Source organism: Hemitrygon akajei, chromosome 10 (genome assembly GCF_048418815.1).
Source record: "Hemitrygon akajei chromosome 10, sHemAka1.3, whole genome shotgun sequence".
In the NCBI taxonomy this organism is placed as follows: Eukaryota; Metazoa; Chordata; class Chondrichthyes; order Myliobatiformes; family Dasyatidae; genus Hemitrygon; species Hemitrygon akajei.
Genome location: NC_133133.1, coordinates 63,736,959 through 63,764,139, shown reverse-complemented (window position 1 = coordinate 63,764,139; position 27,181 = coordinate 63,736,959). Strand labels below are relative to the sequence as shown.

General features: G+C 41.5%; 1 protein-coding gene across 1 annotated transcript in view; it reads right to left on the bottom strand.

Moving 5' to 3' along the window:
- Window positions 1-6,171: 6,171 nt before the first annotated feature.
- The window catches only part of LOC140733986 (uncharacterized), a 49,435-nt gene continuing 28,425 nt past the window's right edge, over window positions 6,172-27,181 (bottom strand). The window contains 5 exon segments of the mRNA XM_073057565.1: window positions 6,172-8,224; window positions 8,306-8,629; window positions 8,631-8,929; window positions 10,228-10,640; window positions 16,309-16,575. Of these exon segments, the coding sequence (XP_072913666.1) occupies window positions 6,172-8,224; window positions 8,306-8,629; window positions 8,631-8,929; window positions 10,228-10,640; window positions 16,309-16,575 (3,356 nt within the window).

Here is a 27,181-nt window from a genome sequence, read left to right as displayed (position 1 = left end):
ATCACTCACTTGCTGGGCCCTTGACCAACGTCAAACCACACACCACTTTCAGAACATCGCTCATAATCCATCTCGAACAAATGGGTCTCTCACCAGATTGTATGCTATGACCGGTTCGGCCCAGCGTCTTCTCACTTCATCTCCTCTCAAATAAAAAAAACCCCAGGCCCAACCTTATTGTCCCTCACCAAGAAAACCTCCTGCTCATTGGATGGTACACATTCCACATCATCCCTTATCTTTAACAATAACCCGAACAGGCTGAAAACAAAACAGCAGCTCTTACAGAGCTGCTAAATCAAATACCTACAGCATAACAGTAAAGATGTCAACCAGGGCATTACACTCTCGCCCCAACACAAATAGTCATGTCCACTGGACTTTGAAATAATTTGTCATCCCATTTTCAAAGGAATTTTGTGATGTCAGAACTTCCAATCCATTTGTAAGTGGTAGTGACATATCTCACTAGGGGGATAGTTGCAATCCTCTGTTTCCCCAGTGTTACATAGGTCAGCCTATCTGGGGGTCTCCTAACTCTTTGAGAGCTCCATATCCCATCATCTACGTCTTCAGTTTTAGGCACTCCTTGTGATACTTCTGGTCTATATGGCAAGTCCTCCCCATCTATCAATCATGCCTTCCTGCAACTTGGATCCCTCTGCCACTTGGCTGAGCTCAGCTTCATCCCCAGTTACTATAGAACCCAGCCCCTTTCGTAGTCCAGCTGCAAGCCTGCCTGAGCACGGCTAATACTCCCCATTTCATCCATCTCAGCGTGAGAAAGGTTGGGAATCTCTTCCTCAATTATTAGGGAGTTGGCTATTTCCTCATCCTCTGAATCTGTATCCCATTCAGGGACGGACATCAGTTTAGTTGTTCCTGCTGTTGGTCCTTCAGTCACACCACATTGCCACAGAGTCCTCTTAATAGGTGTAGGGCTCAGGTCAGACTCCGGGCCAACAAGGAATCTTCTTGTCCCAGCAGTAGAAGGTGGTTCCGATGGAGAATTTTGACAGGCTCATTCCCATCCTCTGGTTTTGCCCAGAAAATTGGTATGCTTGGCATCAGACTCTCCACTGCAGAGGGCATGGTCACCCAGCAGTCAGCCAACTTATGCTTCCCAGGTAGCCCCAAATTCTTGATGAGGACTTGGTCTCCAGGTATGAGTTGGGAGAACCTAACCTTTTGATCATACCTCCTCCTATTTCCCTGATTCTGCTTGGGAGCCGAGACCTCAGCTATTTCATAAGCCTTTATCAGCTCCCTTCTCACATCAGACACATACTTCAGATAAGTCTTCTCTTTATCAGCCTCACTCATGGGTATCTGGTAATATCCACTCCTCAAGTCCAGCACACTGAGTCACGTCGCACCATTCAGGCAGGCCAGCGTGTCCTCGATTCTTGGGACTCTATGCTGGTCGGGAACTGTACGCCTGTTCAGAGTCCAATAGTCCACACACATCTGTACCTTCCCATTCTTTTTCCTGGCCACTACTATTGGAGATGCATAAGGGCTTCTGGACTCAGTAATGGTCCCAGCTTCCTACAGCTTCCTCAGATGCTGCCAGTCGTTGTAACCTTTCTCTGAACGGGGTGTCCTCTGTCACCCAGATGTATGGTAAGTGCTCTTGGAACAACCCATACCAAAATCATCGGTAAAAAAGACATCTTCCAGCATTAATATTTTCTCTATGAACCACTTCTTCCAACTTCCAGGTACCAGGGAGTCTCCAAAGTTGAATGGCTCAATCGTCATTTTTCCTCTTTTCTGAGAGATTTTCTCCCCGGCTTGTCTCACACTAGACATTACTGTCATCGGGAAGAGAAGGGCCATTGGCATCCCCCACCTGAGGGTGACCTCCTGGTCCATAGAGTTCCTGACACTCACTGTCATCCTGTTCACTTGTACAACCGAGGGCGTCTGCATTCGGCCCTCACCCATACCCCAACAGGTAAACCTGACATCTCTTTGTGGACTTCCGGCGCGTCCACCAAGAGGGCTCCAGCCTCAGACATTCCTGGAAACCTGGGGTTTCCCATCAGTCTCACTACTTCCCCAGGCAGTAATACAACTGGTTTTGACCGGGTGAAACACACAGTCCCTCATTTATGCTCATCACCCAACCTAGTGCAGCCACATACTTCCTCAAAGCAACTGGGAACACAGGGCGAATGGACAACGTTTTCAGAAAATTCTCTCCAACTTTCTGCTTGCAGGCACCCACTAGCCTCCTCACAAGTATTCGTCCTCACAAGAAGTGAAGCTTTCTCCCTCTTGACAGCTACTCCCACATCTGTCTCCAAAAACTCCAGCTTCAATGACAAATAACTATCGTATGGATAGTCATCAGTACTAAGACCCCAGATCTCTAGCGCACTGAGTGGCATCAATGGTGAATGCGTCAAATACCAGTTGTAAAACAAATGGTACAGCAGAGTAACCTGAGAGCCAATGCCAAGTATGGCTCTAGCATTAATACCCTCAGACAGCAGCTTGGCCCCAATAAGCCTTCAGGAATAGATTATTTTGCTTTGGGGTGTTCCTTGATATATTGCTATTGACATGTCCCCCCCCCCCCCCCGAGATGCCAGACTGTACCCTTACTGGATCTCTCTGCTTAGGTACCCAGGGCTCACTCTCTGAGGGTTTTCCTGTCCTTCACACTCCCACCTGTCGTGTCCCTCTTCAACACAGTTATAGCAGATAATACCCCTTCTCGCAGGACCCCAGCCACTAGCAGCCGTTTGAGTAGCCCATCCCCTTAGGGGGTCCACCTTCCAAACAGCTCTATCATGCAGGGGGGCTGCAACCACTGATAATAATTGGGACATCTCAGTCCTAAACTTTGCCACGAGCTCCTTCACCACTACCCGGAGTGGGTTATCAGTGGTCACGTCAACCAATGGGACCACGACCAAGGACTGAACCCTGTGGGAAGAGGCCTCCTGAGCTTCCATCACATTCTCCTCCTGTCTTACTTCTCTGGACAACTCGACAAATGAGGAAGGGGGCACATCTTAGAAGACATTCAAAGACACCAAGCGATCAGGTCTGGCGAATGGGCAACTTTCACTACTTGGTACATTCTTAACTGTGTTACGTTCCCCAGTAACCGGGTGACTTACCAGCAAAGATAGAGAGGTCCGCTGAAGTCTAATGGTACTATTTTCAAACGTTTTTATTTATAAAGGGGCACAAACATATGGTTAATACAAAACATTCAGATCATATACATCGTCAAAACTCAATCTAAAGCACAGGTATAGTAATAATCAATCAGAAATAAGCTCTATCATTGTCTAGGGGATAATACTGAGTCCCAATGGAATATAAAAGTCACTCATAAATCTGCAGGCTTTTCCGTTTGGGAACCGCTGACATTTCACGTGTTGGAGAGAGAGGATTGGTGAGAAAAAGGATAACTTGCGCGTCGTCTTTGCGAAGCAAATCCCGGTTGTTAGTTAAAACGGTTTTCCTTTGGTTTCAGCCACAGACTCCCGATCCGGAATCTAACGCACGTGGCTTCCTTCAAAATGGCTTCCCGCTCCGACGGGAAGCGCTGTTGTGTCTTCTTCGTGTGTCTCCTTGGTGCGTCTGAGGGGCCGCCTCGGCAGCCCACCTTTTTATCGGGACTTGCAGGGTTGTAGCTGTCAATCAGGGTGGGGTGTGGCAATCTTTCCCCATCACCCAGCCCACGTTGCCCTGAGGGTTTGCACGTAGTCCAAGTTCCCATTTCACAAAGGTGTCTCCAAGAGACAATGGCTATGTCCATGGCTTTTGTCTGGCTGAGAGGCCAGACCACATTCCAAACCTTAAGGCTTCTCTCTCTTTCTTGCGATTCTCACAAAGGAGGGGGCTGGGGTCATAACAACTGATTCACCTCAGCCGTGTGAATGGCCCCTCTGCGCCACAAGCAATTTAGCTGCCTCTCTGGCTGAAAAATGTAGGCAGAAAGCTTCTCCTTCTCTTGAAACATTGTCTGGAAACCCATCATAAGCTCCAATGGGTTTCCCATTGCACCAAACACCTTTTCTAATGCTTGCATGTAGACTACAGAGGTGACAAAGGGGTTCAGTGTCTTTACGGATCTCACTACATCAACAGCCAGCCCCTTCAAACTTTCAACCAATCGCTGTCTTTTTTTGTCTTAAGGGCACTGTCACTCATCCAGCAACTGAGAGGTCTGCTCTGCCCAAGTCTCATACTCCCCTTCCTCTTTAGGGGTGGGCTTCATTCCTGAGAACAGGCCAAGCCTTCGATAGCTGGGACTTTGAGCCTGGGCATTTTGCTATTTATTCGCCAGGGAAGTAAGGGCCACTACCAACTCAGAATGCTCAGCCCTCGCTGGAGGACTCATTAGAACTTCTACATCAGATCACTCATTCCCCTTGCTCCACAGAAATGAGAGCAACTTGTCTTTCAGGTCTCCACCCCCAGCTATGGGAAACTTGGCTTCCGATTCAGCATGCTCATCTTCACTCCGTTGTTCCCGGGAAGTATGGACAGCCCAAGGCCCCCCTTCTCCCAGGGCCCCAATAGTACCAAGGAGTTCCACTGCCATTACATCAGTACTAGTCTGAACTAGAACTAAGTCTTTGCCCGCCACTTTTATCAAACCTCCACCCAAGCCCTGCAGAATCCATAAACACATATCGTAATCACTTTACAAAACAATAGTTGAACACAGATTTAAACACACAACCCATTGGATCAATACTCAGGGGAATCACACAGCATCCAACAAAATCGATCCCTAGTGATATCTCCACAACGAAACACCTCGGTTTCCTTGGCTGTGTAAGTCTAGGGAAGCCAACCTCATGCCCCGCTAAACTCATGAGATTGAGGTGGGCTTGATCCCATCTCAAACCTCGGTTTGTGTGGATGCTGAGTCATTTGCTACCCTGTTAAAAATCAATGCCACAGAACAACAGACAGTACACTGCATACGATTAAAGTAATTGTATTTATGAATCTTAACTGAAGGGTTAGTAAAGAATAACAAAAAGAAAAGAGTCCATTCTAATTAAACAGTCAAATGTGCACAAGTCAGAGCTCATCTTGAACTCCTCTGTCACTCATACACTGGGCCTTCTGTCAACATGAACACCCACACCAGCTTCAAAACTTCACTCACAATCCATCTCGAACAAATGTGTCTCCCACCAGATCGTATGCCACAACGATTTGTTCATCTCCTGATGAACAAAAGCCCCAAGCCCAGCCTTAGTGTCCCTCACCAGAGAAACTTCCCCTTAATTCAAACATCCTAATTGGAAGGTATATATTTCTCCTCATCTCTTATCCAAACAAGCTGAAATCAAAGCAAGCTGAAAACAAGTTGCTCTCACAGAACTGTCAAAATGAAATACATACATACAACATAAATAAATAAATACATACAAAATAGGACAAATACAGCATGGTTTTCTGAAAGGAAAATCCTGCCTGACAAACCTACTGCAATTCTTTGAGGAAATTACAAGTAGGGTAGACAAAGGAGATGAAATAGACGTGATATACTTGGATTTTCAGAAGGCCTTTGACAAAGTGCCGCACATGAGGCTTCTTAGCAAGATAAGAGCCCATGGAATTACAGGTAAGTTACTAGCATGGGTGGAGCATTGGCTGGTCGGCAGAAAACAGAGAGTGGGAATAAAGGGATCCTATTCTGAATGGCTGCTGGTTACCAGTGGAGTTCCATAGGGGTCAGTGTTGGGACCGCTGCTTTTTATGATGTATGTCAATGATTTGGGCTATGGTATTAATGGATTTGTGGCTAAATTTGTTGATGATCCGAAGATAGGTGGAGGAGTGGGTACTGTTAAGGAAACATAGAGCCTGCAGAGAGACTTAGATAGTTTTGGGGAATGAACAAAGAAGTGGCAAATGAAATACAATGTTGGAAAGTGTATGGTTATGCACTTTGGTGGAAGAAATAAATGGGCAGACTATTATTTAGATGGGAAGAAAATTCAAAATGCAGCGATGAAAGGGGGCTTGGGAGTCCTTGTGCAAGATACCCTAAAGTTTAACCTCCGGGTTGAGTCGGTGGTGAAGAAGGCAAATGCAATGTTGGCATTCATATCTAGAGGCATAGAATATAAGAGCAGGGATGTGATGTTGATGCTCTATAAGGCACTCGTGAGACAACTTGGAACTTACTTAATCCTTTTCGCTCCTTATGGAGCATAGGGCCTCAACAAAAGTCCTCCACTTCCTGCGATCTCTAGCAGATGTTTTTGCAGTCTCCCAAGTTTGGCCGGCGGCTTTCAGTTCATCCAAAAGCCTACGCCTCCAGGTTTGCTTTGGGCGACCTCTTCTTCTCTTCCCTTGTGGATTCCATTCGAGTGATTGTCAAGTGACATTCGACTGGCTCTTCCTCAAGGTGAGGCCGACCCATCTCCACTTCCTCCTCCTTATCTGGAATACAATGGGCTCTTGGTTTGCTCTCTTCCATAGGTCTAGGTTTGGCACTCTGTCGTACCACTTGAGGTGGAGGATCTGCCAGAGGCATTTGTTGAGAAAGGTCTGGATCTTATTGCAGCTGGTGTTAGTGATTCTCCATGTTTCGGATCTATATAGCAGGATGGCTTTCACATTGGAGCTGAATATACGGAGCTCAGTTTTGACAGAGATGGCCGTAGATCTCCAAACAGGTCGCAGGGTTGTGAAGGCATGTTGGGCTTTTCCGATCCTTGCTCTGATGTCCACATCTGTACCTCCTGATTTACTGATTTTGCTTCCGAAGTAGGTGAATTTGTCTACATCTTCAACTATTTGTCCTTCAATCCGTAATGGCTCCTCTTGTTTGTTATTAATGCGTAGAACTTTGGTCTTCTCCTGACTGATCTTAAGGCCTACTCGCTGTGAGGTCTCTCCCAAGGAATCTACTTTCTTCTGCATATCCTGAAGCCGGTGTGAGAGAAGAGCGAGATCATCTGCAAATGCCAGGTCTTCCAATTTCCCTGTTAACGTCCACTGGATGCCTCTCTCTGAGTCAGCATAGGCTGTTCTTCTAGCCCAGTCGAGTACCACAAGAAAAAGTAGAGGTGACAGCAGGCATCCCTGTCTGACTCCAGTAGTGACCAGGAACTCTTCGGACAGTCTCCCATTGTGGATGACCCTGCATGAGAAGCCATCATAAAGCTGCTTGATGATATTCACCGTCTCTCCCGGTACACCATAGTGTCGTAAGATGCTCCACATTGACTTTCTGTCCAGGCTGTCAAATGCCTTCTCAAAATCAATAAAACACACATATAGTGGAGTTTGCCATTCTATTGTCTGCTCCACAATGACTCTAAGTGTAGCTATCTGGTCAATGCATGATCTCTCTTTCCTGAACCCTGCCTGCTCATCTCTAAGTCTCTGTTCAATGGCGTCTTTCATCCACTCCAAGATGACCCTGGTGAGAACTTTGCTAGGAATGGACAACAAGGTGATCCCCCTCCACTTGCCACACAGTGAAAGATCTCCAGATTTTGGCAGCTTCACAAGGAGGCCCTTCTTCCAATCTGATGGGATCTCTCCTGTTCTCCATATCAAATTCAGCAGTATATGCAAATGGTCCACCATAACCTCTCCACCCTCTTTCAATGCTTCTGCAGGAATGTTGTCTTCTCCAGCAGCCTTGCCCTTCTTCAGGCTTTTCAGGGCTTTTCGAATTTCTTGCTTGGTGATTTCACCTATATTGATGTTGAGTGGGTCTCCAGGCTCCAGGTCAGGTGGGTTCTGTGGTGGTGGTCTATTCAATACTTCCTGGAAGTGTTCCTTCCATCTCGCCAGCTGACCTTCAACCTGATGGCCTGTCTTGTCTCTAACAGGTCTGTTGAAATTGCTTTTCTTCCCTCTCAAAAGTTTAGTTGTCATGTAGAGTGTCTTGAGGTCCTCTTTACTGGCCACTGTTTCAGCTTGCTCTGCTATTTCATTGAAGTATGACCTCTTGTCCTTTCTGAGCTGTTTCTTCACCTCCTTGGCCATCACGCTGTACCTGTTGGCGGTGATTTGTTTCTGTTGCCGGGTTCTGGCCTGATTCAACTCCTGTTTGAGCTTTTTCCACTCCTCCACCTTCTGCCATGTCTCGTCCCTGATCCAAGGTTTACTGTTGACTGGTGGTCTTCCCAGTACTTCTTCGCAGGCTCCTACAGTGGCCTGCTTGAAGGTAATCCAGGCGTGTTCCGCTGTTCTCTCATCTTGTTCCTCTATTTGAAGAGCCCTAAAGTGGTTTTGCAAGGCGATGTGGAAATCTTTCTTGTTCTCTTCCATCTGTAGTTTTCTAATATCAAACTTTATTCACGTGTTCTGTTGCTTCTTCTTGGCTGACAACTTCATCTTCAGCTTTGCAACAACCAAATTGTGGTCAGATCCAATATCTGCTCCTCTTTTGGCTCTCACATCTTGCAATGAACTTCTCCAGCACTGGCGGACTATGATGTGATCAATCTGGTTCTCTGTTTGATGGTCAGGCGAGACCCAGGTTATCTTGTGGCAGCATCGGTGGGGAAAGAGGGTACCTCCAATGGTCAGTTCGTTGAAGGCACAGAAGTCGGTAAGGAGTTCTCCATTTTCATTCATATTCCCCAAACCATTCTGGCCCATCTCTCTCTCCCTGCCAGTGTTTGGCATTCAGATCTCCCATGACGATCAACATATCTTGCTTAGGTACCTTTCGAACTACTGCTTGAAGCTGGGTGTAGAAGAGATCTTTTTCTTCTTCCTCTGCGTTGTTAGTTGGGGCGTAGCACAGGATAATGGATACCTTCTAGAATCTGGACTCAAACCTGGCTGTGATGATACGGTCAGACACTGGTTCCCATTCTATCAAACTTCTGGCTGCTTCTTTGGACAACAGCAGGGCCACACCAACCTCATGCGGGTCTTCCTCTTTTTCTTTGCCGGAATAGAGCAGAGTTTCTCCCGTCTGCAGTTTGGTCGTGAGACAACACTTGGAGTGTTATGTGCAGTTTTGGGCTCCTTAATTTAGAAAGGATATACTGACATTGGAGAGGGTTCAGAGAAGATTCACGAGAATGATGTCCGGAATGAAAGGGTTACTGTATGACGAAGATTTGGCAGTCTTTGGGCTGTATTCCCTGGAGTGCAGAAGAATGAGGGTGGATCTCATAGTAGCATTCCGAATGTTAAAAGGCATGAACAGATTAGATATGGCAAAGTTATTTCCCATGGTAGGGGATTCTAGGACAAGAAGGCATGACTTCAGGATTGAAGGAAGTCCTTTTAGAACTGAGATGCAGAGAAATTACTTTAGTCAGAGGGTGGTAAATCTGTGGAATTTGTTGTCATGAGCAGCTATGGAAGCCAAGTCATTGGGTGTACCTGAGACAGAGATAAATATGTTGTTGATTAGCCAGGGCATCAAAGGGTAGGGGTGAAAGCAGGGGAGTGGAGATGACTGGAAGAATTAGATCGGCCTATGATTGAATAGCAAAGCAAACGCAATGGGCTGAATGGCCTTCTTCTGCTCCTATATCTTATGGTCTTATAACAGTAAAAATATGAACCAGGTCTTCTATATCAACATTCTGGATGATAATGTGGTGAACTGGATCGGCAAAGATTAGGGGTGCAGTGAATAGTGAGGAATCCTATCATGGCTTGCAGTGTGATCTGGGCCAGTTGGGAAAATGGGCTGAAAATGGTCAATGGAATTTAATGCAGCCAAGTAGAAAGTGTTGCACTTCAGTAGACCAACCAGGGTACATATTACACAATGAACTGTAGGAGCCTCAGGAGTGCAGTAGAACAAAGGGATCTTACAATGTTGTTGTTTAGTTGTTAAGTCGAGTCTGACTCTTCATGACCTCTTGGATTCCTGCACACCAAGTCTTCTTGTTGGTAACTGCCTCTCTAAGATCCCCCAAACATCATACGCATTGTCTGAATAATATTATCTATCCACCGCAGCCTCTGTTATCCTCTCCTGCTTTTACATTCTGTTTTACATAACATAAGAGTCTTCTCCAAGGAATCCTGTCTTCTCATGATGTGGCCAAAGTATTTGAGTTTTTGTCTCATAATTAAGCCTCCTAGTGAGCAGTCTGGCTGTATTTCTTCAAGTATTGACTTGTTGGATCTTCTTGCTGTCCAACAAACTCTTAACACTTCCCTCCAACAGCCAAGTTCAAAGGCATCGATTCTTTTGTATTCAGCCTTACTAATAGTTCAGCTCTCACAGCCATACATCACAACTGGAAATACCGTAGACTTGACTATATGGATCTTCATAGACAATGTTATGTCTCTGCTCTTCAGTATTTTATTGAAATTTGCCATTGTTGCCATTCCCAGAAGTAAGCACTGTTTAATTTTGCAGTTACCATCTGTAGAAATTTTGAACCGAGGAAGACCAAACCCATCACTGCTTCCACTTCCTTTCCATTTATTACCACTGAAATAATAGAGATGGTCAACGCACTCTTGTTTTTTCTTAATATTGAGCAACAAGCCAGTTTTTGCATTTTCCTCTTTCTCTTTGATTAGAATCTTCCTTAGATCCTCCTCACTTTCTGCCATTAGAGTAGTATCATCTGCATATCTGAGGTTGTTAATATTTCTTCCAGCAATTTTGATTCCAACATTTGAGTCCTCTAGACCAGCATTCATCACAAAGTCTTAAGCATATAGATTAACTAAGTAGGGTAACAGCATGCAGCCTTGTCGTACTCCTTTCCCAATCTCAAACCAATTTGTTGTTCCACGTTCAGTTGCTTCTTGATCTTCATGTAAGTTTCTCATAAGGCAGATCAGATGGCCAGGTAACCCCATTTCATTAAGGATTTACCATAGTTTATTATGATCTACACTGTCGAAGACTTTAGGTTAGTCAATAGAACATTGCTAAATACTTTTTTGGAATTCCCTTGATTTCTCCATTATCCAATTTAGGTTAGCAATTTGGTCTCTGGTGCCACTGCCTCTTCTAAATCAACTTGCACATCTGGAAGTTCTCATTTCATATATTGCTGGAGTCTTGCTTGCATGGTCTTTAGCATTAACCTTGCTAGCATGTGAATTTAGTGACATTGTTCGGTAATTTGAACATTCCTTTACATTTCCCTTGTTGGGAGTTGAGATATAAAATAAAGGCCATTGTTGGGTTTTCCAGATCTGCTGGCAAATCACAACACTTTTCCAGCATCACCTTTTAAAGTTTTAAACAACTCAATTGGAATTCTGCAGCCTTATTATTGGCAATGTTTTCTATTGTCCATTCAACTACTTTCCAGAATATCCGGCTCTAGATTGATGAGGGAGCGATTGCAGATGTCTTCACTGTTGAGATCTTTCCTGTACAATTCTTCTGTGTATTCCTGCCATCTCTTTTTGATGTCTTCTGCTTCTGTAAGGCCCTTCCATTCTTTGTCTTTTACTAAACTCATTTTTGCATGAAATGCTCCTTTGATTTCTCTAATCTTCTTGAATAGATCTCTTGGTTTTGCAATTCTGTTGGCTTCTTCAGCTTCTTTGCATCGCTGCTTTCAGTAAGTTTTCTTATCTTTCCTTGCTATCTTCTTGAACTTTGCATTCAGTTGGAGGTATTTGTTCCTATCTCCATTGGCCTTCACTTCTCTTCACTGCTCAGCCACTTACAAAGCCTCTGAGAAAGCAATTTTGCTTTACTAGTCTCCTTTTTGTTTGCAATATTTTTTGTTGCCACCTCTTGTATAATACTCATTACTTCTACCTGTAGTTTTTCTAACTTCCTCTCTACCAGGTTTAACTTATTGACTCTCTTCTTCACCTCCACGGCATGTGCTTGAGGGATCTGGAAAGACATGTCCATAATTCATTGAAAGTGGCGACACAGGTAGATAGGATTGTAAAGAATGCTTTTGGCACACTGGCCTTCATAAAGCAAAGTACTGAGTACAGGAGATGGAGTGATAAAGCATTTTGTTAGTGTTGATGGTGAAACATAGAAACATAGAAAACCTACAGCACAATACAGTCCCTTTGGCCCACAATGCTGTGCCAAACATGTACTTACTTTAGAAATTACCTAGGGTTACCCATAGCCCTGTATTTTTCTAAGCTCCATGTACCTATCCAGGAGTCTCTTAAAAGACCCTATTGTATCCACCTCCACCACCGTCACTGACAGCCCATTCCATGCACTCACCACTCTCTGCATAATAAACTTACCCCTGACATCTCCTCTGTACCTACTTCCAAGCACCTTAAAACTACACCCTCTCATGTTAGCCCTGGGAAAAAGCCTCTGACTATCCACACGATCAATGCCTGTCATCATCTTAAACACCCCTATCAGTTCACCTCTCATCCTCTGCTGCTCCAAGGAGAAAATCTAACTTCACTCAACCTATTCTCATAAGGCATGCTCCCCAATCCAGGCAACATCATTGTAAATCTCTTCTGCACTCTTTCTATAGTCTCCACGTCCTTCTTGAAGTGAGGTGACCAGAACTGAGCACAGTACTCCAAGTGGGGTCTGACTAGGATCCTATATAGCTGTAAAAACTTTGAAAGCTGAGAAAAACTTCAGACTCTTTTTGCATCTCCATCTGAAGTTAAGCCTCAGCTAAATCCACTCTGCGAAAGTGTTTCCCTCCAGAAACCTTTGCAAAGATATCTTCTATCCTGGGCAGAGTGAATTGTTTTACTTTCAGTACTGGCTACTGGGACGACTGGCATTGCCCATAAGCTCCACTTAATCTTGGAAAGAATTCCTTTAGCCTCCATACCATCTAGCTGACTGGTAGAGATGACCAGTCAGAGATGATATAGAGAAGTTGTAAAACCTGTTTGTGACATTTTCATTTAACATTCATCATCATCAGGTGTCGTGCCCAGTTTGAGCTTTGACTGCCATGGCCCACACACTCCTGTTTTGGGTCAAGTGGATCAGTTCATTGGTATTCATTTCCAGTTCTCTGGCTGCTGTCTCCATCATCATTTGTCTTTGCCTTCCTCTTGCTTCTTCCCTTCAATCTTTCCCATAATTACCGTGCATTCTAACTCCTCTTTCCTAATCACATGTCCAATGAAGTCACGTTGTCTTTTCATGATCTCATACATTACTTCTCTTTTTGTGTTCATTCTGTTCATGACATCCTCATCTTTTTGTCCATGATATTCTTTGCATCCTCCTCAAAAGCCATGTTTCTGCTGCTTCGATTTGTTTCCTCATATTACTAAATATTGTCCAACATTCTGAGACATATAACATAACCAGACAAGCATAACATTTCAGTACTCTGAGGCTGGTTGTCATGCCTAGTTTAGTGTTGGTCAGTATGCTCTTCATTCTCGTAAAAGTGTCTTTGCCATCCCTATTCTTCTTTTGATGTCCATGTCGCACCTGCCATCTGATGTCATCCAGCTTCCGAAGTAGCAAAACTTCTGTATTTGTTTTATACCTTCCCCATTTATTTTCAGCCTGCAGACAGGATACTCCTTCTTTTTGGATATCACCATACATTCTGTCCTTTTGCAATTGATAGATAGACCCATTTTTGCACTTACATCAACAACTATATCAATTAAGTTTTGTAGTTCTTCCTCCATACTTGCAATTAACATTATTCTACCCTTAATATCTTTGAGTTTTCCAATCTATTCTTAAACACTACTGTGGCATCATCTAGTATCTTTCATAATTTGCTTTCAGTTGACTCTATCACAGAAGATGTGGCACGCCTCTCCAATCGAATTGTAGTTGTTTTAGTTAACCACGACCCAAAATGCTGGAGCTCATGTTTTTACCACATACAAGCCCAATATAGCTTGTTGGTTGTTGTATTTCACTGTTACAAATGTCATTCCCACAGGACTGGTCTTTTCTCCAGTATAAGTTCAAACTCATTCTGTGAAATGACTGAAACAGCTGAACCAGTGACCAATTCTTTTTAATTAATAAGCTGCTCTGTTCTGGTGGAAGCCATATTAATTGTCTTTTGTTAGTTTTCACACTGTAAATATCAAGGCTACCCATTCTTATATCATTGATTCTTGTGGTGACAAGACAACCTACAGAGGAGAGTTTAACACCCTGACACAGTGGTACCAAGATAACAACCTGTCCCTCAATGTCCAGAAAACAAAAGAGTTGATCATGGATTTTAGGAGGAACAGAGACAGACTTGCCCTAATCAACATCAATGAGCCTGCTGTTGAGAGGCTGAGTAGTTTCAAGTTCCTCAGTATACACATCATTGAAGATCTCACCTGGACTGTACACACCAGCTGCGTGGCAATAACAAAGCACAACAGTGTCGCTTCCACCTCAGATGACTGAAGAAGTTCAGCATGAGCGCCCAAATCCTCAAGACCTTCTACAGGGGCACCGTTGAGAGCATCCTTCCTGGCTGTATCATCACTTGTTACAGGAACTGCACCAACCTCGATTGCTGGGCACTGCAGAGAGTGATACAGATAGCCCAGAGTATCTATGGATGTGAACTTCCCTACACTGAGGACATTGACAGCAGCAGGTGTGTAAAGAAGGACTGAAAGATCATCGGTGACTCCAGGCACTCCAACTATGAACTGTTTCAGCTGCTTCTGTCTGGCAAACAGTACTACAACATTAATGCCAGGAACAACAGGCTATGGGACAGCTTTTTTCTATAAGCCATTGGACTTATAAATTCACATCTGTATATTTGCGATGGAGTCATTACACGAAGATTTTTACTCTTCGCTTTGTGGGACGAATGTAGGATTTAAATAAATTCAGTTAAAATTCTATTCAATTAGATTTTCATCTTTATCAGAATTTTCTTCAACAGCATCTAGATTAGTGCCTTTTTTGAAACTGCAACTTGAATTTTTAGCTTTTTCTCTTCTCTGTGCAATCTATTTATTTTTGACTGGCCAACATGCTCTTTGTATGTGTCCCACTTCATGGTATTTTCTTTAAGTTGTGCCTCTAAACATGCATTCGTCTGGTTTATGTGAGCTCCTGCCACAACGGTAACATAATTTGTTCATCCAGGCAGGTTCTTGTGTAGACAATGCGATTTTGTTCATGCCACTTTCATTCCTGACTACAACTCAATTACATCTCTGGCTGTTGTTTCCATTGATACAGGAAATTCAACTACTCTTCTAAATGTGAGTTGTGGTTCAGTTAGGGGCTGTTTTAAAATGCTTTCTTAACATTTTCCACAAACTAAATGATTTATCAGTGCATCATGAGGTCCATCACTATACTGATAATGCTCAAACAATTTCTTCAATGAACTCCCCTTCCTTTTGATTCCATTTTTGAAACCAAAAGTGTTCTGTAATCTACAATAGTTTTGGTTGCAAATGTTCCTGCATTACATTTACAATCTTAGCAAGTACATTTTTGCTTTTTGGTTGCAGCAGTCAGACTTCTGAGCAAACTGTACTCTTTTGTATCTATTACATTTGCTTATCATTGGCTATTTCATTTGCTTCAAAAATACTGCTCAAATTTTTCTGTGTACTTCATTTGTTAGCTGTTGTGGCAATTGAACATATCTATCTTTCTGATGTAGCAGGGCATTTCTGCTTATTTTATTATTATTATCACCCAGTACTCTTTGTTTATGAATCTGTGAATTTTGTCCATTTTCTGCTATTTATTAACTCCACTGTCTCTTGCCCCATCTGAAGAAACACGTGCTAAGTTTTTTTAAAAAACTCAAATACATCGCAGCACATCAACAATTTGGTAGTCATCTCAAAATTCATTTTAAAATTTCCTCATCTCCACTGTTATGCTTAGTAATTCCAGTAACTAATTCAAACAAAAACACAGGAGCCAGGAAACAAGTCTACTTAGTTTACTTTTCTCTGCTTTTACTGAGATGTGGTGGTCATAATCACATATCCCATTCACATTTTTTATGTATAGCTCATAATGAATTATATAAACAAAGAGGTTTCAAAAGGTTCAAAGGTACATGTAATGTCAGAGAAATGAATTCAATATATATCCAGAAATATGTTTCTTCACAACCATCCACGAGGACAGAGTAGTGACCCAAAGAATGAATGACAGTTAAATGTTAGAACCCCAAAGTGCCCCCCTCCAGCTCCCCTCCCTCCCATGCATAAGCCGCAGCAAGCAACAATCTCCTCTCCCCCCACTGGCAAAAAAAAACATCAGCACCTACCACCGAGCACTCAAGCATGAACAATGCCATAGTTACCCCAAAGACTACATTGCTCACCCGGTATTCAACATACCTCGGCCTTATAAGGGAGAAAGAGATGTCTGTGTTTCACAGAGAGTGGGGAGACATAACAAACAACTCACTGGTTTACGATGTTAAAAGTCCATTACATTACTTTTTTCCAGCTCTGTGTCCGAAGATCTCGAGTCACTGGGCACACAGCCGTAGATCTTCTGATTTCCCCAACGACACACGGGTCTTCTGTCGTGACACCAACCTTCGATCCGCCTGCCTCCAGAGCCAGGAGATCCTAGGCCTTCAAAGTTGAGCTGAACTCTTACGCCAAGCCCTTGGTGTGCCAAACAACGGCCAGTTATGAAACCCAAGAGCGGGTCCCATTCCCGCAAAGAACCATAATCAGCGTGTATCTCCAGATCAGGGTCTTCAAAAGAACCCTGAAAGGGAAAAATAGACATATTAAAGATAGAAATAGAGCTGTTTCCGAAGATGCAAGCAAATCAGTCGCTGTTTAGTGCCATCATCACTTTGCTCTGCCCCCATATGATTGGTTAATTAAGCAATATATTTACAATATAATTGAAATGTTACTGAAATATTAAATACACAATTCCAATCAACTCTGCCCAGTTTCCTCCACTCATTTACATGCTAAGTGCAATTTACAATGGGCAATTGAAGTATTTACCCCCATATTTTTGAACTAAGGGAGAAAAAACCAGCACACTCTCATGGTCACAATGAGACACCACACAGACAGCATCTGAAGTAGGTATTGAATACAAGTCCTTAGAGCTCTAAGACAATGAAAGTATATTAATTATTTTCATTACTTACTCATAAGGTCTACAGAAGTGGGTCACTGCATCTCACGATGGAAAAACCTCTATACATGAATTGTGGCAAATATTGCACAGATGACGGTGTGAAGTATCAATTAAGATCTCTTCATACATGCAGATAAGCACTTTAAGATTAATTTAATTGTTTCCCTAGACAACTAAGTAAAAATGAAATTCAAATATTGGACTTTTAATTCTAAGAAGTATGTTACTTCGGGGGTGCTTTACCTTAAAGTAGCAGAAGCTAATGTTGGTGTTATCATTGCCATCGCTTGTCCAACTTGAGAATTATGTCTGATTGGAGATAAAGTAAGAAATATAATTTGTTTTCATATTTATCAAGAATTCCTTTACAGAATACAATAACATGCTGAATATTTCTCTCATTAAATTTACATTTTCTTGTTATTAATCTGTTTTCATTACTAAATTATTAACATGGATTGATTAGAAATACTACCCCATATTACATGCACAATTCTGAGATAACACAACTTTATCTGCATCTGTTTTTCAATCATAACATCCATTCATGAATTTGAAAGCTCCATTTTATCTTTGAGTAAATTATTTAACATGCTTGACCATCTAACCTCCCATTTCCAAACACTGAAATATCAGTCATGTAGGATAAGCTGCAAAGTATCATTCAAATTTCAGGGACCCAGAATGCACATGGAAAAGATCAAACATCTGTGAGTTTCTAGGTTTTGAATTTCTGTTTTAATTTTAAAGGCATAGTGTATGGTTCACTGTTGTGAATTGTTCATTTTCCATCTTCCAAGTTGACAATCTTCTTTGTTCAATCATTTAGTCCTCTTTCAAGAAGCAAATAATTTTGTTTAACAGCATTTTCCATAAATACCAATAGATTGAAATGCCTTGGCAGCCACTTGCAATTGACCTGAAATTTAGAAATGGATACAACATTAAAGATCTGATGATGCAGACTCACATTAAAAGCTTCAACTTCCTGGCTATTTTCTTGAATGCCTCAGAGGTCTGTTTCTTCATGTGAATAATGTTCCTTCTTTCTTTACCATGTTTTAAAAGTTTATCACAATTGAGTAGTCTTCACAAGACTTAATCCACTTGGGTGGTATTGGTCTCAGACTCAGAAGAGGAACGTCTACATAAGTTTCAGGAAATTTAACTGAATGATGCTGGCTCATCTACAATTCCATGCAGGATAATAAAGGCAGATTATAAAATACATGGCATAGTGCAGGTCTCAACATATAAAGATTATGGAGAGTTTCCTGGAAATGTTGGAACATCAACGTTTTGTGAAGTCCAGAATCGCTGCATACTCTGTTCATGAGTGGGCAGAGATTTGTTAACGCTTATTTCAGGTGTTAGCAGTTCTCTGTATTTTCCATGAACTGGATACAATGCCTGCCAAAGACTTGTTTTCTCTGTTTTGGGAGCATGCCACAGAACCTCACAGTACCTCCTGCAAGTTTTTCTGCTTGGCATTGCACCAGGTCATCAGACAGGTAACAGATGGTATGTTTATGAGAGCTGGTGTGTGTATCATGGTAACAGGTCTTCCGCTGAGCTCAGCTGGGCTCAACAGTTACTTGGCTTTGCTATACTACTCATTTTCCTTTGCTAAGGACACATCTTTCTCTGCAAATATGGCTCCTAGGTCACTGTAGAGGCAGAAGATATTTGTGCACATGAATGGTTTTCACAGCTAGTGGACTCCATTCTCAGCCTCATTGGCTGCTGCTTAATTTAAATATTTGCACAAATGTTTGGCATTTGCACGTATTTAAATTTATTTTGCTTGTGAGAAAATTCTGAACAGTGAAAAGAGCAATATTATTACATGCAATAAAATAATCAAAGCACTAAAATAAACATGTATGGCATTCATTAGTCTCGCGAGGCCATGGATCTGCACCTGGAAAGTCTTCTCCAGGGCGCAGGCCTGGGCAAGGTTATACATGAAGACATACAAACAAATGCATTTTAAAATATTCAATTAAATAAACTATAAAGCATTACCTAAATTTGTTATGAACAGTGCTTCTTCTCTTTGACTTCAATAGGGCTTTTGTAGTGAATCAATTTCAAAATTCAATTTTCTTAGCCCATGATTTGACTGATTGTGAAGCCCACCAGCACATTTTAGATGCTCTAGGACTAGCAGTTGACTGCACAAGAAGGCATGACGTCAGTAAGAGATTTGAAAGTCCCAAGTTTCGAGCCAACAGGTGCAAATAAATGGATTGGAACAAATATGACATATTCTCAGTGGAAGGATATGGCTACAGTTGCCAATCCTGATATTGACCAGAATGAAGTATTGTTTTGATTTGGTACTCTGACTAGATTCTAAGAGGTAAAAGATAAAACATTGTTCCAACATGACACTTAAGTCATCTCCAAATTATCTGTCAGTATGAAAAAGTGTCCAGCAAACTCTGTCCATTAAAATGAAACTGGTCTGCAACTATATAAGATGATTACCAACTGTGCACAAGAGTGCATGATTCCTGAGACTTTCCTGCTCTAGGGAGGTCATTTAATTTGTTGCAACATTTAACCCAGGAGCAGAGCAGCTACATTCCTGCTGTTGATTCAGTGGCCACCTCCAGCTAAGGGTTTTATTGCATGCTATTAACGTTTTGCTCTCATTGGTAGCAAAAAGATGATCTGCCTCAATGCCTTTACTTCTACGGTGAGACATCACTGAGGTAGGGGACAGGTCTGGCATATTAGCAATACATTTCCATCTTTACACTGGAAGAGTAGACTACTAAAGAAGTAATTAGATTTTCTGCTTCTAGTAGTTAATATTTCCATGTATTGTCTCTTTTTGATGGTTGCCTATCCAGCACTTGGCAGTAAAGCACGTGGAATTTAAATTTCAAATTTGCCCAAGTATCTAACCAGTAAATAAACACTACATCATTAAGACACATTTCATTAAAACAAGTTAGCTCACAGGATGAAACAAGTCATTTCTGCTTAGAATCAGAGATCAATAATGGTAATACTTACAGTGGACACAATGTTTATGAAGATAAGACAATAAGATATATGACCGACTCTGCTCTGTCATTTCATCAATTTCCCTCTCAGCCCCAATCTCCTGCCTTCTACCCAGAATACCTTCATGTTCTGACTAATCAAGAAACTAACAACCACTGCCTTAAATATACTCAATGACTTTGCCTCCACAACCACCAAGAAAATAGATTGCACATATTCACCATTCTCTGGCTAAAGAAATTCCTCCTTATCTCTGTTCTAAATGGATATTCCTCTATTCTGAGGCTGTGTTCTCTGGTCCTAGACTCTTGCACATAGGAAACATCCTAGCCACATCCACTCTATCAAGACCTTTCACCATTTGATCGGTTTTAGTCAGGCCATACTTCATTTTTCTGAATTCCAGTAAATACAGGCCAAAAGCCACCAAAGGCTTTCCATATGACAATCATTTTCATGAACTTCCTTTGAACCCTTTCCAATGTCAGCACATCCTTTCTAAGATAAGGGGCTCTAAACTGTTCATAATGCTCCAAATGAGGCTTCAACAGTATCTTATAAAGCCTCATAATTACATCCTTGATTTTACAGTCTAGTCCCCTCAAAATTAATGCTAACATTACACTTGCCTTCCTCACTACCAAATCAACCTGTAAGATAACCTTTAGGGAATCCTGCCAAAATACTACCAACTCTCTTTGGATTCAGTTTTTTGAATTTTCTTTCTATTTAGAAAATAGTCTATGCTTTTATTTCTTCTACCAAAGTGCATGAGCATTCATTTCCCAACACCGTATTCCATCTGCCGTTTATTTGTCCATTCTCCTAATGTCTGTTCTTTTTCAGCCTTTCTGCTTCTCCAACACTACATGCCCCTCCACCTATCTTCATATCATCTGCAAACATAGCCACAAAGCCATCAAATCCATCATCTAAATCATTGACAGATAACATAGAGAGAACTGGTCCTGTGGAAAATCAGTAGTGACTGGCAGCCAACCAGAAAAGCTTCCCTTTATTACCACACTTTGCCTCCTGCCAATCAACCAATGCTTTATGTATCCTAATATTCTGTAATACCACTGGCTCTTAACTTGTCAAAGGCCTTCTGAAAATCCAAGTACACAACATTAATTGATGCTCCTTTGTCTATCCTGCTTGCTATTTTTTCAACAAATTCCAGAAGATTTGTCAGACAAGATTTTTCCTTAAGGAAATCATGCTGACTGTAATGTTCTTGCTCGGGTGTAACGGAACCCGAGTTAAACACCGAGGTAAACCGTCGTTAATGAAAACAGGGTCGCAGTAAGATTAACCATTTACTGTTCACTCTTCCACATTAACGTATGGTGAAAACTGTTGATAAAACAATACAAGATTGGTACAGTATTTGTTTCCTTCTAGATATCACATTTACATCGTGAATACTTGCAAAGGTAAAACTACAACAACTACAATACATTAAAGTGCAGCATACAGTCAGAATCTATCTACGCCATTGACTGCTTTAAATACACTTCAACACAAACTATCCCGACTCTTTAACTAACGAAAACATAAACCTTATCGACCGTGATTACTTTTAACGGAATCAGCGTTAACATTTTAATTCAACATATCGATTATCTATGACTTATAGCGTTGCTTTCACTATGTTTCTGGTGCGTAGAAGACAACTTTTCTTGCGCTGGACTCGCACATGTCTGGCCCCCACCTTCCCGTCTTTCCCAAACCGGTATTTTCCCACAGGACGCAGCGAAACCGGATGTGATGTCATCACATGCCTTGATATATTACAGACAACGAATTTACTTAAACAATCCTAACTTTAACTAAAAAATGCTAACACACGAATTACTAAGCGAAAATATTATAAACTAAATAACTGCCATAAAGGCAGCACACTGACTTTAGCGTATTTTAGCTTGTGCTTCCACGTACCCCAAACCACATCATTATCATTTGACTCCAACATCTTCTCAACTACTGAGATCAGAATAACAGGCCTATAATTTCCTTTCTTCTGTTTCTCTCCCTTCTTGAAAAGTAGAGTGACATTTGCAATTTTCCAATCCTCTGGAACAATGCCAGAATCTATTGATTCTTGAAAGATCTTTATCAATGCCTCCACAATTTCTTCAGACACCTCTTTCAGAATCCTGGGGGATAGTACATCTGGTCCAGGTGACTTATCTACCTTCAGACTTTTCAGTTTCCAAGCACCTTCTCCTATTAATGGCAACTTCACATACATCTGCCCACTGATTGTCTTGAACTTCTGCAAGCTGCTAGTGTCTTCCACAGTCCACACCAATGCAAAGTACGTATTCAGTTCATCCACCATTTCCTTCTCCCTCTCTTACAACCTCTCCTGCATCATTTTCCGGTGGTCCAATATTTACTCTTGCCTCTCTTTTACTCTTTCTATATCTGAAGAAACTTTTGATATCTTTTTTAATATTATCAGCAAGCTTACTTTCATATTCCAGCTTTTTCCTCTTTATGACATTGTAGTTACCTTGTGTTGGTTTCTAAAGCTTCCCTATCCTCTTACTTCTCACTAATATTTGCTCTATTGTTTACCTCTCTGGCTTTTGTAGTATCTTTGACTTCCCTTGTCATCCTACTTTTAGAATACAACTTCTTCCTATTGTATCCAATTTCTTTTTTCATCCCTCTATTATGGATCAAGCTTATTTAGCTTGGAAGACTAAAGGTATACTATGATTTTCTGATTTATTTTTGGATAATTGTTTCATGTCTTTTGAACAATTATCTAATAAATATAATTTGCCCAGATCCCATTTTTTTAGATATTTACAGATTAGGAACTTTTGAAACACTGTGCTTCCTACCTTTCCAAATCTGGATTCTATGGGTATTTTGGAGAAAATGCTAGAATTAAATCCTTTTCAGCAAGGTGTAATACCAAATGTTTACAATATAATTATGAAAATACATTCAGAGGCTTCTTATAAAATTAAGAATGATTGGGAAAGAGAACTTAAGTTTACAATTCCTATTGAGAAATGGGAAAAAATTCTTCAACTAGTTACTTCATCCTCTATATGTTCCAAACATTCATTGATACAGTTTAAGGTTGTGCACAGGGCTCATATGTCCAAGGATAAATTAGCTCATTTTTATTCCCATATAAATCCTATATGTGACAGATGTAATTTTAAGACAGCCTCTCTAACTCATATGTTTTGGTTATGTCCATCTTTGAAAAAATATTGGAAAGATATTTTTGATAGTATTCTACAGTATTGAGTATTGATTTACAACCTCATCCTATCACCACAATTTTTGGTTTACCAATGATAGAGTCAATTCATTTATCTCCTTCTGCTTGTCAGGTGATTGCTTTTCTTACATTAATGGCTAAAAGATCTATTTTGCTAAATTGGAAAGAGATTAATCCCCCTACCACATTTCATTGGTTTTCTCAAACTATGTTATGTTTAAATTTGGAAAAAATTAGAAGTGTCATATATGATCCTTCTGTTAAATTTAAAAAGACTTGGAGGCCATTTATTCAATATTTTCATATGATGTAATTTGACCCTTTTCCAATCCTATTTCTTTCTGTTTCTGATTATATACTCGTAGAGAGGATCGGAGTTGATAACACTGATGATTCTTTGTCTTTTCTTAGATATTATAAACAGCCCATGTTTTTTTTTCTTTTTTTTTTAGTTAGTGGTTAGTTTGTTAGATTAGTTCTTTTTATGGGGGTAATTTTTTTTTCTTCATTTTCTGCCTTTTTTCCAATTGTTATACCTAGTTTGTTTTTTTGTCTTGTTCATATTATATTCGTATCATGTATGACTTTGGGAGACTTAGTTTTATTATACTTAATGTTTAAGTATCCTTCTATGTTCATTTTAATTTTGTAATCCCAATCATCAATTTTTGTTATCTCAAGATGTTGATTTTAATAAAAAGATTGAAAAAGAAATAAAAGAATACAACTTCTTCTTTGGGATGCATCTACTATATCCTGAATCTTCTAAATTGCCATCAGAAACTCCAGCTGTTGAAGCGCTGCTGTCATCCTTGCTCGTGTCCCCTTCCAGTCAACTTTGGCCAGCTCCTTTTTCATGCCCCTGTAATTTCCTTTACTCCACTTTAATTCTGATACATCTGACTTTAGCTTCCTTTTCTCAAATTTCAGGGTGAATTCTATCATAATATGATCACTGGCTTCTAAGGGTTCCTTTACCTTAAGCTGTCTAATCAATTCCAGTTCATTACACAACACCCAATCCAGAATCGTCGATCTCCTAGTGGGGTCAACCTCGAGCTTCTCTAAAAAGCCATCTTGTAGACATTCTACAAATTTACCCTCTTGCAAACCAGAGTCAATGTGAATTTTCCAATCTACCTGCATATGAAAAAATATCACCAGTGAACTATGCTACCAAGGGCGACACTTTCAACAAATGCTCCACAAACATGTGACTTTTACTTCTTTAATGTCTTCATTTTCTTTTAAATGTGTTTGTGGTACTGTTGGAGTCTGTGATCTACAGTTTAATGGTGTGCTTTCAGGCTGACTGAGCGATCTGGCACTTAGCTGGCTCTTAGAATTTTCCAGGAGAGCGGCTGTGAAGCCATGAAGCTTAGAGAAGCAAGTCCATGATTAACTTAATTTCTTGCTGATCTGTCTGATTGAAGTATCAAGGAAGATTGAAAACATCAAGGTGAGTGTGGAAGGTTTCTCGCTTGATTACTGTTGCCAGAAGGAGGTATCTACATGAAAGTCTCTCCCTCTACTTCTGACTAGCTGTTCCCAGGAGAAGTTCCCAGCATTTGAATGGTCTCTCTTTCTCTATTGATGCTATCGAAGGATGGGGCCAAAGTACTGGTTCTGTGGTTTGTGGATTGAAATAATGAGTAATGACAATAAACTCAGTATGGACTCTTTCAATTTTGTGATTTATTCTCTATTTATTTGCTTGTTCTTTCTCGTTGCCATTTTCACAATATGTTTTTCTCGCACATGCGGGGGTTTGATGTTCTTGTTGCCATTTGAATGGGGGTGGGGTTGATGTTTTTTCTTTGAATGAGTTCCATGGTTTTCTTTGCTTCATGGCTCTCTGTGGAGAAGATAAATCTCAGGATGTATTCTGCATACCTTCTTAGATAATAAATGTACTTTGAATCCATTTGAATATTGAAATCCCCTGTGTCTAATGCCATTTTCTATCTCCCATTATAACTTGTAGCCCACATCTTTGCCACTGTTCAGATACCTGTATTTAACTCCCATCGGTGTCTTTGTACCCCTGCAGTTTCTTAGCTCTACCAAAGCCAATTCTACACCTTCTGATCCTATGTCACTTTTTTCTAAGGATTTTTTTTTACCAACAGAGCCACCACACCCCCTCTACCTACCTATTTGTCCTTTCAATACAGCGTGTATCCTTGGATGTAATCTCTCAGCTTTAATCTTCTTTCAACTGTGACTCAATGATGCGCTCATCATACTTGCCAAACTCTATAAGTTCATCTACCTTATTTCATATACCACATGCATTTAAATAGAACACCTTCAGTCCTGTATTCATCACCCTTTTCAATTTTGTCCCACTTTTATATTGCAACTCATCCTGTTGATTGCAATTTTGCCTTGTCATCAGCCTGTCCTTGCTAGTAGTCTCAATGCACACTGTTTCTGTTTGTTACTCAAATGCCCCATCCTCAGCCCTATCACCCTGCCAAATTCATTTAAACACGCTTGAACAGCTCTAGTAAACCTGCCCGCAAAGATATTGGACCCCCTCCGGTTCAGGTGTTCCAATAACCCAGAAATCTGAATTGCTGCCCCACATATTCACATGTCAAATGCTTCAGTTCTCACCCTCAAGGCAAGTGGCACAAGCAGCAATCTGAAGGTTACCACCCTGGCAGTCCTAGTTCTCAGCTTTCTGCCTAGCTCTCTAAAATCTCTCTTAAGGACCTCCTTGCATTTCCTACCCATGTCATTGATGGCAATATGTACGTTGACTTCTGGGCACTCACGCTCCCTCTTTAGAATGCCATGGACCCAATATGAGACACCACTGACCTTGGCATCTGGGAGGCAATATACCATCCAGGTGTCTCTGTCACATCTGCAGAATCTCATCTCGATTTCTCTAGCTATGGAATCTCCTATCATTACGTCAGTATTCTTCACCTCTCCTATCTTCTAAGTCTCAGCATTACACTCAGTGCCAGAGACCTGGTCGCTGTGGCTCCCCCAATAGTTCATCCCCCTCAAAAGTATCCAAATTGGTATTCTTATTATTGAGGGAATGGCCACAGAAGTACTCTTTCTTTGCAGCTCATTTTGTTTCCCTCTCCTGACAGTCATCCATTTGCCTGCCTCCTGTAACCTAGGGGTGACTACCTCCTTATATTCCCTATCTATCACTTCCTCAGTTTCCCGTATGAGTCGAAGGTCATCAGCTGCTGCTCCAATTTCCTAATATGTTTTCTGAAGAGCTGCAACTCTGTGCACCTGGTGCAAATGAGGTTAAACACAAAGTGCACTGCAGATGCTGTGGTCATATCAAGACGTACAAAAAAGCTGGATGAACTCAGCAGGTCGGGCAGCATCCGTTGAAAGAAGCAGTCAACGTTTCGGGTCGAAACCCTTCGTCAGGACTAAAGAAGGAGGGGGCAGGGGCCCTATAAAGAAGGTGGGAAGAGGGTGGAAAACCAATCAGAGGAAAGATCAAGGGGTGAGGGAGGGGAAGCAGGGAGGGGATAGGCAGGAGAGGTGAAGAAAGAATCTAAGGGGAAAGCACTATGGGTAGTAGAAGAAGGCAGAGTCATGAGAGGTGATAGGCAGCTAGAAGAGGAGACAGAGTAGAGGTGGGATGGAGAAGGGGGAGGGAGGGAATTACCAGAAGTTGGAGAATTCGATGTTCATACCAAGGTGCTGGAGACTACCCAGACGGTATATGAGATGTTGTTCCTCCAACCAAAGTTTGGCCTCATCATGGCAGTAGAGGAGGCTATGTATGGACATATCCGAATGGGAATGAGAGGGAGAGTTGAAGTGAGTGGCAACCGGGAGATCCTGTCTGTTGTGGCGGACGGAGTGTAGGTGCTCAATGAAGCAGTCCCCCAATCTGCGTCGGGTCTCGCGGATGTAGAGGAGGCCGCACCGGGAGCACCAGATGCAATAGATTACCC